The sequence below is a fragment of the Eptesicus fuscus genome, chromosome 11 (genome assembly GCF_027574615.1).
Source record: "Eptesicus fuscus isolate TK198812 chromosome 11, DD_ASM_mEF_20220401, whole genome shotgun sequence".
Lineage (NCBI taxonomy): Eukaryota > Metazoa > Chordata > Mammalia > Chiroptera > Vespertilionidae > Eptesicus > Eptesicus fuscus.
In genome coordinates, this window is record NC_072483.1 from 78868071 (window position 1) to 78883261 (window position 15191).

Consider the following 15191-nt stretch of genomic DNA (forward strand, 5'->3'; position numbering starts at 1 on the left):
CCTAGTATTTGTGTAGGGTGAATTGTGTGAAGGTAAGTGGCGAGATGTTTATGTGTTTGCCAGAACTTGGATTTATCCTGGACTGTCTACAATAGTTGGCAACTGTGACAGCACTGCTGACTTCAGGTAACAAGTAGAGAAAAGACAAATTGCAGTGGGTTGAAGAGTGAATAGATGATTAGTGGCCAATTGTGAGAAAATAACAGAAAAATCCCATTTAATTGCCTGCATACATCAGACTGAAGTCTTGAAAGATAAGACAGTGGAACGGTTTCAGATCCAAAAACACTTGAGACCTGAACTAAATGCAGTGATCAGAATTTCCTATAAGAATATCATCAGAATTGGTGAAATCTGAGTATGGTTATAGTTAACAGTAATAATTTCTTGATTTTGATCAGTGTGACTATGTAAGAGAATGCCTGTTTTTGGAAAATACATTTGGGCATATAGGGGCATCCTGTCAGCAACTTAATTTCATTGGAGTTCAGAAAGATAAAGCAAATGTGATAAATGTTAACATTTTGGGGAATCTCAGTGAAGGGTATACTGGACTTCTTTGTACTATTGCAAGTTTTCTGTGAATCTGAAATTATGTAAAATTAAAGTTTGTTACGTTTTGAGTGGATAAGAGGAACAATGGCACAACCACACAAACCAGAAACCTAGGGCTCAGCCTTCCTACCCACCACGTTCCCATATCTAAACCCATTTTCAGTGCGATCTTACAGATCTGTTTCAAATCTGCTACTCTGTCTTCATCTCTACCACTGACGCAGTCCAACTTAATGATAAACCTTGTCTATACCACTGAAATAGCCCTTGTCTATACCACCGATTTTTTTATTTCCTTCCAATCCCTGTACCAAGTGATCTTTTCAGAATGCAAAACTAATGTCACACCTGCTCTCCAACTCCATTCCCTTCAAATATTTGATGGAATATTCTTAATAGAGAAACCCTACCTACAGAGGCTGGCTCCTTGTTCTTGGTTCATTTTCATCATGCTTCCTTACTCCACACTACTGCTATTGTTCTTGCCAAACTGTCCTACTCCTTTTTGCCTTCACACATACCACTCTTTCTTCCCCTTGCCATCAACTATTTGTGTTCATATTTTAAATCTATCACTTTATTTCAGGAAGCCTTTCCTAGAGTTCTCTTACTCTAACTTCTCTCAATAGTACCATCTTCCAGTTGCAGTTTTGGAGATAATGCCTATAAACTTACATCATGCGCAGGGACCATTCTGGTTTTTGCTCACTATTGTGTCCCCAGAGCATAATACACTGGCATATACTTGGATCTCTATGAATTTATTGATTGAATAAATGAAAAGGGAAGACAGGAGATAGGAGAGATACTGGGTCAAGTTGTGTTTTAGGATGGAATCTAGTAGGAGAGGATTTGGGAGAGCAAGAACCCAAAGGCTGGGAGAGTTATTATAAATAGAACAGATGTGGTTAGGCTCTGAATTGTTATGTATTGCCTACTGTTTCAAGAGTTCATTGCAGCCTTATAAGACACTAAGAGAAAAAATGGTAAGTGTAAAGGAAATTTTTGAGTAAAATTCAATAAAAGGCATCATCTTGGTGAAGATTAAGTTTTCTTCAAAATGTTTGATGTGCTTTTAGAAAACGAGGATGAACTGCTTTTAGAAAAAAAGGAGATGAATTGCCTGGAATTTGTTTTAAAATACTCCAAAAATATTTATATTAAAACAAGAGTTGGCACTATTGGAATTCCTAGACATGCCAGACACATATGCATTTTAAAATCTAACTTTCACAATTGTAGTTACACCTTCTTAGAAATGCGTTTAGAATTATGTCTGGCATTTTTGTTTTCTCTTTAACATCTTTCTCTGCATTCTTTCTTTGGGTGGTAAGAAATCGTGGAGGCAACCTTACCTACATGACATCCTGGCTCTGTTTTTAATGCCCATGCATCTTGGTGTATGATTGTTTCCTGGTGAGCTTAAGCACTCAGTATATTGGTGTGCCCCATATAACCCCCTTGAAAGTACTTAGGTGCCCACATACCTGGTTGGTGGCTCACATGCAGCTGGTAGGTCTGGGCCTGTGGTGGTGCAGACACTGGCTAGTCTGGTGTTTCCGTTGTTTTTATTGTCAAGTTTAACTCTCAAACTGGTCAAAGTTGTTTAACTTTTACTATGTAATCCCTTCACTCCTTCAGTCCTTATTAAGCAAACTAGAGGCCCGGTGCATGAAAATTCATGCACTGTAGTGGGGAGGATCCGTCAGCCCGGCCTGTCCCCTCTCAGTCTAGGAGCCCTCAGGGGTGGGAGGCGACCCGGCGATCAGGGGAAGGCGATGCCCCCATCACACCTCTACTGCTGCCACTGCCGGCAGCACAAGCCTCGGCCGGCCCTGGTTACCTGAGCCTCGGGTGGCCCTGGGCAGCCGCTATCCGAGGCTTGCCTGCACCTCGGGCCAGCCCTAGGCAGCTGAGGACGGGTCCGGCCACACCACATGCCTGCCACCCTCCCCTACCAGCACCCCCCCCCCCCCCCGGCGGGGCTGAAAGGACTGGGGGACTCCGGCAAGTCTGAGGGGGCTGGACGCTGCCATCTTGTGGCTTTGGGTGCCATCTGTCTGTGTGATGGTCAATTTGCATATTCTCTCTTTATTAGATAGGATGTTCTGCCTGGGGTGAATATTTCTTTGCTTTGTATGGTTTCCTGTGGCCTAGTGTACATGTGGTCTCCTGATCCAGAAGATGGCTTGTTATTCCCAGGCTCTGCCTCCCACTCTCATCACAATGCCTCCTGTCCTGCTGCCTGTTGGTACCTATTTTCTCCCATAATAAATACCTGTCCTGCCCCTTTTAAAAAAGGGGGGGCAGGTATTGGAGGCCATCTAAGAATTCTAACATTTTCTCTGAACTCTTTAAAGTCGGTTTGTGCATCTAGTTTTGCTTTATGTCCATCTGATTCTCATTTCTTTGCAGAAATCTTACCCCTTTTCTGGCAACTTTAAGGGCATCTTCACTGTGATGTGCTATATGATTTATGGGTGTTTTTCCCATTTGATTTGACACTCAAGTTCTTGCAATCCAGGGTTAATATAGATTGTGGATATTTTGGCTACCATGTCTTCAAATATAGCTCCCCATTCATTCTTTCTTTCCTGTTATCCCATCTTGGTTTGTCTTTACTTTCCATCACTCTATTCCTTTGAGTTGTGGAATTCCTCTTCCAACCTACCGATTTTGATTTTCAGCTGTGTCCATTCTGTTCATCCCAATTAGTGATGATTTTGTTTTTAAATTTGAATTATATTTTCCATTTCTAAGGTCTCTCTAGAGGCTTTCTACATGTTTCTTTGGGCAATGTTAGAATTTTGAAGACTTGTTAATCTATACTCTGTGAACTACTTGAGGTAGTTCTTCCATTTGTTGTTTGTGCCTCTTCTTTGTATTATCGTGTTGGTATTCAGACTGTTAGTCTTGTGTTCTCAACCTTAAGTTGGCTATCACCATTAAGACTGTTGTTCTATTGATGCAGTGCTTTTTGTGGAAAGGGTAGAAATTAGTGCTCTATACAGTTTTTCAGAGGCAAAGATGGGCAGGACGTTTTAAAGTGGGGAACATAGACATTGCCTAATCTATCCATTTCTCGGCTCAAGGCTCTCAGGTTTTATCTAGTAAAATAGATACTCTAATAGGCCTTGCTGAGGTGTTGAGATCCTATTAGTTGCTCCAGATAATTGTCCTGCTGTTTCCCTTTCCTCCAGGTCTAGAACACCTTTGATGTTGATCACATTTTTGTAGCAATACTTTGCATGTGCTTTGGTAAGGAGTTTGCTCTTCAGTCACATTCCATGTGGTATTAGTCCTTCAGAGATTTCTCACAAATTCTGCATACTGACATGTTTCCTTTTGCTTGCTAGTATGGATGTATATGTGCATATCTATAAAAATTTTGTCTATCATTTTTATTTTAAAAAATTTGTTGTTGAAATTACTACAGATGTCCATTCCCACACCATTGATTCCCTCACTGTACCCACTCCTCCCAAGCCTTTGTATGCATATAGAATTTCCCGTTAATCTCCCCCCCCTTCACCCCCATCTTGCCTATGAAATTCATTGGTCTGTTCATGGTTCTGTGTCTCTGGATCTATTTTGTTCATCAGTTTATTCTGACCATTAGATTCCACTTGAGTGAGAGTGTGTGATACTTACCTTTCTCTTAGCATAATACTCTCCAGGTCCATCCATGCTGTTGCAAATGTTAAATGTAACTTTTTTACCCCTACATAGTATTCCATTGTGTAATAAACATACTAGTCTTTTTTATCCACTCATCTGCTGATGGGTACTTGGTCTGTTTCCAAATCCTAGCTATTGTAAATTGTGCCACTATGAACATAGGGGTGCATATATTCTTTCTGATTGTTATTTCAGGTTTCTTAGGATATATTTCTAGAAAGGGGATCACTGGGTCAAATGGGAGTTCCATATTTAATTTTTTGAGGAAACTCGGTACTATTTTGCCATAGTGGCTGCACCAGTCTGCATCCCCACCAGCAATGTACTAGGGTTCTCTTTGCATCTCTCAGATGACTAGTGATTGCATTTTTAGAGTGCTTTGCCATCTTGAAGTCAAGAACCCATTACTGTTGATGGGCCATGCTTTTTTTTCAATGTTGATGACACTTTGGTACTTTAGTCTACATACTGCTTTTTCCATTTATTTACACATTTCCAAATCCTTCAAGAAAAGCAGCCAATTGGATCAATCTAGCACTGGAAATATGGCATTCAGACAGACAATCATCATGAAGAAGTAAACATTTACTCAATATGTATCATGTCAATATTCCTCTAATGCCTATTATTCCTATTTGACAGATAAGGCAGCTGAGGCAGAGATATTGACTTAAAAGATTTAGAAAATGCATTTTTTTTTTTTAAAAGTGAAAAGAATGATGGTAGGCACTGTAAGGTTGATGAAATCTGCTCATGTTCTTAAGAGGTTCCAGGCTATTGTGATTCTGTAAAATCTTACTTAGTCCTGAATTATTTCCAGATTTAAGGGTAAGCAGAAACTTAAAAATAATTTTTATATTTAACCAATATTTACAGAATCTTTTCTATAACATTTTGTACTTTAGAAGACTTTGAGAACAGATCACTTTCATTTGTATCCTCTTCAAATAATGGAGCAACTATAAGAAATTGGATAATTGAGGATGTTGTTGAGGAATCTTATTTAGTATTTTCAGTTTATGAGTATTATATCTTGGTATCTAAGTATTTGTTATATGCAAATTTAAATGATATCAATATCATAAGTAGAAACACTAACATGTTCATTATCTGTGTTAAGGAACTAAAATTGCACATTTTCTTTCTTTCCATTTGTTTTAGTATATAATTCTTCTCTGAGTCAATGGAGAAATGGATATTCTCCTACATGCAAGCCTCAAATAAGGGCAGAATCTTCTGCACAGCTGTTACAGGGGAGAAAGAAAAGACACTTGAGTGAAACAGCATTAGGTAGGTTAAAAGGAGGTTAGTACTAAAAACTGAAAATAAATTCTGATCTCCAAAAAATCCCTGCTTCATGGGAGTTTATAATCCAGTAGCCATGAGTTATATAAAACATTCATGGTCCTATGAACATTAAACAGCACATTAATTTATCAATTCAGAATTGTGGACTGTTCATCCATCCACTTTATGGCAAGTAAGGATTTCTTTCCTTCCTGTCTAGAGCTATTAACTATCATTCTAGACATGATTTAGTCTCAAAGGTTGTGTTCTGGATTAAATCATGTTAGTACAAGGCTGACATAGAACTTTATCACCATTTCTGGTACCTACTGTGGTGTCAATTCTCACTGAAGCTTCCTCAGAATTTTGAGAAATTGGATGAGATTCATTTAAGGTAACTCAACCACCTAGTTTAATTCCCTCTATGAACTTATAATTAATTCCAAGATGACCATAGGAATATCATAAAACGAGGATTCTTCTAGTAATATAAAGAGGTTTATGTGGGGATTTTAGATAAGATAGTGTCCACAGATATTACAAATTAATGATAAAAAGTAAAAGTTAACTGCAAAGATATATATTATCAAATTACGTACTTTCAGGTTTTGTTTATTCCAGTGGATATAACACCACAGGGTGGGGCAAAAGTAGGTTTACAGTTGTATGTGAAAGTTTATCCTTGTTTTCCATATGAAGAACTGTAAACGTTTTGCCCCACCTGTATATATATATATACTAGAGGCCCAGTGCATGATTGAATCATGCACGTGTAGGTTCCCCTACACGCTTTCGCTTTCGATCACAGGGGAGCGGGTGCCTGTCCGCTGGTGCACCAGGCGCCGGAGGCTTCTGAAAGGCCTGGTGCCTGAGCGGAAAGGCATCCAGCTCCCACGCTTTTGTTTTTGACCGCGGGGAGCTGGGTGCCTGTCCGCTGTGCACCAGGCCTTTCAGAAGCCTCCAGCGCCGCAGAGGCTTCTGAAAGGCCTGCTACCTGAGCGGACAGGCACCCAGCTCCCACGCTTTCGCTTTCGATTGCGGGGGAGCTGAGTGCCTGTCCGCTCAGGCACTCAGCTCCCCCGCTTTTGATGGTCCGCGCGGCGGGATGTCAGCTCGCTGCCTCAGAGGCCCCTTCTGTGCCGCAGCACAGACATGGCGCATACACTGGGCTCGTGCCGCTGCTGGCGACGCAGCTCAGCGTCCCGCCGGCCCAATCAGCTACCCTGGCCACCCCGAGTCCTGCCCCCCCCGCGCCTCCTGGCCAATCGTGGGCATAGTGAAGGTACGGTCAATTTGCATATTTGTCTATTATTAGGTAGGATTTGTATTCCCCAGATTTAATGTCAATATGCCCAATAAATTAGAAACAAATTATATCCAAGATGTACTGGATTTTAACTAAACGTGAAAAGGAAGCACATTCTTCACTGTCTCTAGAAATCCCACCAAAATGGACCAAATCACTACATGACAATCACTGCCTGATCTAGAGTAGCACAAAATTAAACTCACCCTTGACCAGAGATTTCATCCTGTTTTTTAGTGCCTTGATCTTAAGATGACGAAATAACTTAGCCTTTGAGGAATGTTCAGACATGTGTACTTAAACACAGGAAAACTTGCATCTCTTAATAAGATATATTATAAAATACAAATTACCTAAGATATAAATATTTCACTTGGATTGATGGAAACACAGGGATATAAGAACAAGTATGATGCAATATTACTAAGAAGTAGATAACTCTTAAAGTGCATGACACCTGGTCTCGAGTCTTTAGTACTAATTTCAATGTGGATAGTGATTTGAAGAAACTACATAAAGGACATTTTTTAACAAGTGGAAAAATGTAAATATGGACAGATTTTACATTACACAGGAAAATATTTTTTGAGATCCAAACTAAAGTAAAATAAACAAAGGCAGTATATAAGTGAATAAATTATATACTCACAGATAGGGAACCAAAACAAATGGAAAACAGGATTGTGAGAGACAGAAAATATCAAAAAAAGACAAACTTATCCTGAAAAAAGAAAAATTTCATAAAATAAAAACAGAGAGAAAAAGAACTTTTACAAATTAGTTGGTACTTTGAACATAGAACAATTTTCAAAAATTAATCGTCAGGAGATCAAGCTAAAGAAATCTTCCAGAAAGTAGAAAAATGTATAAAACTGTCATTACCCCAGCAAATGAAAATAATCAGGACTGTGGCAGAAAATGGAAATAATTGTGGGTAAAATTTTTTCCATTCTTTTGTTTGTTTTTGATAGGAGTTTAAAAATAATAAAAAGAAAACCAATAAACAGAAGTTACATGTTACCTGACTAGGAATGTAAGTCACATTAATGTTTGACATTCTCATTTTTCCCATGGCAGGAGAAAGAACTCGATTTGAAGAATTTGCTTTTCAATGTGCAGAACCAGGACCCCACAGCAATTTTACTGCTGTTGCTAATGTCAACGTTACATCAAGAACCCAGAATTCAACACAAGTAGGTTTTGTGTACACTGAACTCTAAAACTGCTTTATAGAATTTTAAAACTGGCTGATTTGAAGAAAAAAATATGTTAATTAATGGCCTTATTTACTAACACATTATTAGCATATTTAGAACTATATTATCAGGAAACAATAAATTTGATTATACTTTTTTAGTAGGAAACCAATTGTTCATTAATCCTTGGTAATGGCTTTTGTTAGAAACAAACTTTATCATAAGCATCCCTGCTCCTTAACATGAAGATAAATGTAATCTTACTAGTAAGAATCCAGCACTTATGATACTTTGCTGTTTATCTGGTCAGAGAAAGTCAAAAGGTGGGTTTAAGGTCCTGGCTGGTGTGGCTCAGTTGGTTCAGCCCATGCACCCAGAGGTGGCCAGTTAGGACGCATGCGTCAGTTACGGGTGTGCAGGAGGCAGCCGATATTTCTCTCTAAAATCAATAAAAACTTTTTTTTTTAAATAAAAAAGTGAGATGGATTTAGAAAAAAGTGCTAACCTCGGGGGACAAAGAATACATAAGTGAAGATTGTAATAATGATATTTACTAAATGACTCACCAAGTACTTCATAGAAATATTTCATATTCCAGTCTTTCACAATAAAAAGTCAGCTTGTTGCCCGGCCTGTGTCGCTCAGTGATTGAGCATCGAACTATGAACCAGGAGATCACGGTTAGATTCCTGGTCAGGGCACGTGCTGGGCTTTCGGGGCTCAATCCCCAGTGGAGGGAGTGCAGGAAGCAGCCAATTATAATCGATGGTTCTCTCTCATTGTTGATGTTTCTATCTCTCCCTCTCCCTTCCTCTGTGAAATCAATTTTTAAAGAAGTTTGTAAAGTGATCATTTCATTGACATTTAAGGTAATGGTAATCTTTTACGATAAGAGTTTTGCATTTTAAATTGTTATGGTCATAAACATAGGTTTGTAATGTGTGCACACATAAATATATACTGCACACCCGCCAAAAAATACAAAGATTGTCTGGGTTATAGAAGACAAGTATGTTTTCTTGCCTTTTCAACATTTTATAGTCAGATTTTTAATGATGTATTTATAAAACTTAAAACTACTGTAATCCTATTTTGCTGCAGAATACTGCACGACGGAGACTGAGAAGTGAGAGTTCTTATGACATAGATAATATTGTGATTCCCATGTCATTAGTGGCCCCAGCTAAGTTAGAGAAACTCCAATATAAGGAAATACTTACTCCAAGGTATGTATACTTACATCCTTTTATTTTCTTCCTTCCTTTTCTTGAATAAACTTAAATTTTCAGAGTGAAGTTAAAATTTTAATAAAAGGAAGATGCTGCTTTTCCCCTTCCTCCCACTTGTATAACCATAGAGGAAAAATGGAGAAAATTTTACATTACTTTGCTGAAAAGAAGTGCCACAAGTTTCCTTCTCAGTTTCTATTAAGGATTGGGAATTCCTAAGGCTTATTTACTGTGAAAGTCTTTTTCTTTTTTTTTAAAAATTCAGTATTTAGTTATCTATTATGTATATGGCACTAAAAGGTACTTTAGGGATGTAAATAATTATACTTGAATTAATAATTGCTCTTTAAAATGGAGGTTTACACAGGGTTGCAAAATGAGTTCAAAGAAAGCAAGTACCTTTGCATGGGGTATTCACACTGTAAGACAGTAACACCTGTGACAACAAAACTAAGATGTTGATGTAGTGCCAAGTCAGCAATAAACACATTAAATAGAAAGATGGCTGGGAAGCCATCATGGAGGAGGGGGACCTAGTCACATAGGGAGACCCCAATAAAGGCAGACAGACACCTGGGCAAGGCTCAGCCAGAAGACCGAGGCTTTGTGTAGGCCAATAAAGGTAAGTAATGTTAGAAAAGAACTTGGAACCAGATTGTGGAGGTCCTTGAATGCAATTCACAGATCTGCTTCCTACTGACAGCCAAGTGAGTCCTTTTTTTTTTTTTTTTTTTTTTTAGCAATGATGAAAGCAGTTTCTTTTTTTTTTTGAAAGCAGTTTCTTAATATGCATCTGGCACTAGGAGAGATAGAAGAGGCTGGAAACAGGGGTATGAGCTGGTGACAACTCCCATAATTCCTACTTCTCTCTATTCCAGCTCATTCCTAATTCTCTCAATAATTATTTTAAAGTATTATGAGAATTCCTACAGATAATTTTGATATAATCTACATAAGAGATAACGTTTATTATTTGTTGTTATGTTGTTCTATAGCAACGATTTTCAATTTATGTGATAGGCTAGAGCTGATGGTTGAGCTGGTTGTTTAAAATTGAGGAATTTGTGATGCAGTTATTAAACTCAAAAGAAGCCAAGATGGAAGTCTTCACACAAAGAATTGGCAAATACCCACAGATCAGGGTGTGTTTTTTTGTGTGTGTGTTTATCGATAACTACTGACATAGAGCTGTTGGACACTGATTTGTATCTTCTACAGCTGGAGGATGGTTGTTCTTCAGCCTTTGGATGAATATCATGTAGATGAAGAAGAGGTAGGTTTCCTTTCACTGATAGGATAACTATACTTTATATATTATGAAGTCTGTTTAATTTGAGGCTTATTTCTATTTATGAAAACTAAGTTCTTCATTAAGGATATTTTGATTATAAAATGTTCTTATACAAATAGAAAATACACTATTTGCCTTCATGAGTTGTTAAAATATTGAATTTATGTGAATCTCTACATTCATTTCCTGTATTAAGTCATATTTTCCTGCACAAGATTTAATCTTACTATTCAGGCCCACCATATTCAAAGTCTTGGAACAAATTGGTTGGAATTTGGAAAATTTTGGACTTCAGAAAAATAATGTAGTACATATATCATGTAATACATGCAAGGAGTCTAGGACAGTTCTCACAGTCAAATATTAATGTTCCTATAATGAAGTATTTATAAGGAAGTAGAACAGCCTCCCACCATGAGATGTCTATGTCACCAAATGAATTATGAAAACTTGGGGGTGTCTTGTTGTTTTTCAGCTTTTTTTGAATTGCAGGAAAGGGATTGTGGATCTATATGGGTAAAACATTAACCAAAGGAAATTAGAAAGTGATACAAAAACAGTATATTATATAAAAGACATTTTGTTTCTGTAACAATGTTCCTATGACCACTGATTCTGTTTTTCAACTACCAAAATTTACTTTTTAATGCCCTTCGCACCTTTAATGCACTCTTCCCTAGTTCAGTATGATCCTAGCCAGGACACTCATATTCTTTATAACCAAAGTCTTAAAACTCCAGGTAAGTCATTAAATTAATTCTCATTTATCTCAGACAATCAGTTTTTACTTTTCTGTGATAGTAACATATTCCTAGAACAGTATACTCCATATTGTGCAATCAGTACAAACTTTTGAATAAATAGAGCATTGAGAATATTGTATGTAAAATGAAAGCCCTATGAACCTATTTGTAATCTACGTAAGTGACGTAAGTGTTCAAATGTGACCCAATAGTAAAAAAAAAAAAGTTTTAAAAAAATTTTAACTCTCTTTTTAGGAATTTGAAGCTCATCTCCTAACATTTGTTCTCCTGATTCAGCTTGCATTTATTTTAGAGTTTACTTTCTACTGTTCTTGACTCATGAGAAATTGACACCTGGTCGTATATCTCAAAATGTTTCTGATAAAAGCCAAACTTTTTATTTCTAATTCCAGATAGAAGATCTTTCTGATGAAGTCTTCTCTCTAAGACACAAAAAATATGAAGCAAGAGAGCAAGCCAGATGGTCACTATGGGAGCAAAGCAAGTGGCACAGAAGAAACAGCAGGTAGATGTTATATATTTAAAACCCAAAACCATGGAATCCACAAAAATTCTGTATGAATAATGAGGGAGGTCACTGAAAAGGAAAGATACCATATACCCTTGGCTATTTGTGCACTAGAAGGGAAACACTGCATATATTGAGCTTACACTCAAAATATATTTGGGCTCATACATAGTGATAAAATGAGTTTCTGTATTTTACTCCAGTCTAATGCTCACAGTTAGCCTCAGGGATAGATTTAACTGAGCAAATAATGTGAGAATTCTCCTAGATAAAGGAGGTTATTTAAATGTACTGTACCACTAGGGATTAGAATTGGGTAAAATCCTTTCTAGTCTAAAAGTAAATAGTTTAAAATACTTTGAACATGACTTTGAGGGAAGGGGGAATAAATCCTAAAAATACAAGCTACCTAGTTAAATTGACTTAGTAACACCTTGGATTGTTCATAAAATGTTTATTCAAAAAATAAATATTTGCTTAATTTTCTTGCTAGAGCTTACAGTAAAAATGTTGAAGGACAGGACTTACTTTTGAAAGAATACCCTAATGACTTCAGTAGTCATCAGCAAGGTGCTGCGGAAAGTCCGCAGAGTCAGGATCTGAGTGCACATGGGTCACCTTCAGTAAATGAAAGCCAAGAAACCAAGGTAAGAGGAACCATGGCACCTTTAAGTTGCCTTTTATCCTTTTTAAAACCTGTTTTTAAAAACTGCTGGTTGCAAATTAAGCATTCATCATTCCATAACAAATTCAGCATGATAACCCGGTATAGAATGCTGGCTACAAATAAGAGGATCTGTACTCCAACAATCTAGTTCCGTTACTATAAACACTTATCTTTTTTATGGAACACTAGAGGCCCCGTACACAAAATTCATGCACTTGGGGGGTGAGGGGGAGGTCCTGTGCCCTCTTGCATCCAAGAGCTCTAGGGGGATGTCCAGCTGATGGCTGGCAGTCGGACATCCTTAGCCTGGACAGGGGAGAGGCTCCCGCCACCGCCCTGAGCCCAGCTTCTGGCTGAGCAGCACTCCCCGTTGGAGCACACTGACCACCAGGGGAGCAGCGCCTGCCCCCCTGGTGGTCAGTGTGTGTCATAGTGACCAGTCGTTCCGCTGTTCGGTCGATTTGCATATTAGCCTTTTATTATATAGGATATCAATAACTAATCCCACCTACTCATTAATCTGTTAGGGATTCTATCAAACTTTCATTACAAAACGAATCTGAGTAAAGAGAACGCACCTAGCACAGAGTAAACATTAGCCACTATTTCTCTTTTGTCTCCCCATCCCCACAGATGGAGGTCTAACCTCAAGGAGACTGTTTTCTAACACTGCATAAAGTTCTCCCACCTTTATTCATACGTAGGTGTTGGAAAAGAAGAACCATATCTAGAATGGAGACTAGAAATTAACAGGCAAGTTGTCTGTAATGGTGGGATGCAAATGCAGATAGTGAAGTGTAGAAGCAGATCAAAGGGGCTTTCCCAAAGGGCCCTAGGCTGCAAATGACGACCAGAGCCCCGAGGCAGCGTTTCCTCTGCAAGGAAGAGGCAAAGGGAACAAGGCCCCACGGTCCCTAACCATTCGCAGTGTGTTCCATTTTGAGTTCCTACTTAAATTCAAATGGAAAAGTGTACATGTATGTGCTAAAGAACACCACAATAGTTATTACAAAATTAACACTTACAGCTTACTTAATACATGAACTTAAAACAAGTTAGTTGAAACTTAACTGAACATGTTTTCTCTTTCAGTCTTTGTGGTGGGAACGACGGGCTTTTCCGCTGAAGGATGAAGACACAGAAGCCTTATTATGCCAAGATAAAAAAAAAGATCAGATTGAAAGATCAAGTCCCGCTTTCAGTGGTGAAGACTTCTGTACCAGTGCACCAGAGAACGGCCAAAATCCCAAAAGGCAGGCAGACGGAATGGAAGAATACAAAACCTATGCTGTAGGACTTATTCACGTTAAAAAAAAAATAGGTGACAAGTAACAGGTTAAGAAAATGATGGAACTAAATGGAAAACAGGAAAAAATAAGCCCCTCCAGTCACAATTCCAGAGTAAGAGCATATACTGCATATAATAATCTCTTATGCAACAGGCAAGGTATGTCTCTCTTTCCTTCTTGAACCACAGGAGTATCTAAGTAGCTTTTCACTTACAGACAAGTGGCTAGTCATTTGTGTTTATGATACAGATCGTAAGCACCAAAAAATTAACTGCTGCAATTTAGTGTCAAATCACATTACTGGCTAAATTTTTAAAAGATTTCACACACACACATGCCTGTGCAGCAAATGACAGGTCTTCTTTTTTCTATATACATGGTATTGGAATATACAAATGTGTGTACAGAGTATACTTATATACACACACATATGCACTGGCAGTACCACTCCAAAATACATGTATGAACTACCCCATGAAATATAAGCTGCAGTATAAATAAAGCAGCACAGGTTTCCAATGATAACGAACACCTAAAAGTCTTGACTACGAAGAGGGATTTTAAAAAAAACATGTTTAAGTAACAGAAGTTATTTATGGAAATTTCTATACCAGGTAACACAATATTACTTTATTTGAAATCAGTGATATATGTTGGACTAAACACAAGTAATTTTCTATGCACCCCTAACAGGATAGGACAAGCAAAGTAGAATAAAATATTGGTGTTTTTAAAACTATCACCTCTTTTAAAACTCAAGTTTTAGCAACTTCATTTTATGTATCTCATGAAGAAAAGATACCAACTTAAAATAAGCAACACACAGGAAAGTTCTGTCAGTATAAAAATATTAATGTATTTCTAGTTAATTTGGTCATTCTTTGTTACTCCATTCAAATAAGCATCTATTCTTACTTGTATTCTAGTGAGAATTAAAACTATCCAAAGGATAATGCTTCAGTATTACCAATAATGGATACTGAAGTGTACATTAAGGAAAATTCCTCTTGAAGATATTACGTCACTTTTTTCTATATAAAAGTTGAGGACAATTTATATGAATTATTTTTTTCTCATGTAAAAAAGGTTATTCAAGTTGTAGTACCCATATAACTGACAATCCTGGCCCAGACTTGGGGGATTTGACACTGTTTTGTTAGGGACTAGCAATTATGCTAGTCCCTTTAAAGAAGAAAAATTCAATACTGACAAATTTTTGCTTGTAGTTTTACTGTACATTTATTTTATTTTATTTTTTAAAGAAAACAAAAGCCAGACAAACCCAAGTTGTCCAGGCACATAAACTCAAATCTTTCTGTCATGTCTCAATATTATAATCTTCTATGTAAGTTTTTTAATTAAAGTTATTTCTATATGACTTGTGTTGTCTGATTTGATAAAACGCCACCTACGCATGGCAC

The 15191-nt window shown here is 37.6% G+C and overlaps 1 protein-coding gene across 2 annotated transcripts in view; it reads left to right on the top strand.

Annotated features, from left to right (window-relative positions):
• The window catches only part of KANSL1L (KAT8 regulatory NSL complex subunit 1 like), a 96834-nt gene extending 81686 nt beyond the window's left edge, over positions 1-15148 (top strand). Inside the window, exons 9-15 of one of the 2 annotated variants that reach the window (XM_008145210.3) lie at positions 5395-5523; positions 7904-8019; positions 9124-9248; positions 10470-10524; positions 11699-11811; positions 12308-12461; positions 13574-15148. In XM_008145210.3, coding sequence (XP_008143432.2) covers positions 5395-5523; positions 7904-8019; positions 9124-9248; positions 10470-10524; positions 11699-11811; positions 12308-12461; positions 13574-13813 — 932 coding nt within the window. In that variant the 3' untranslated portion in view covers positions 13814-15148. Of the gene's footprint in view, positions 1-5394; positions 5524-7903; positions 8020-9123; positions 9249-10469; positions 10525-11698; positions 11812-12307; positions 12462-13114; positions 13158-13573 lie in introns of those variants that run through there. The other variant, XM_054723292.1, reaches the window with a different exon arrangement.
• The last annotated feature ends 43 nt before the right edge of the window (positions 15149-15191 follow it).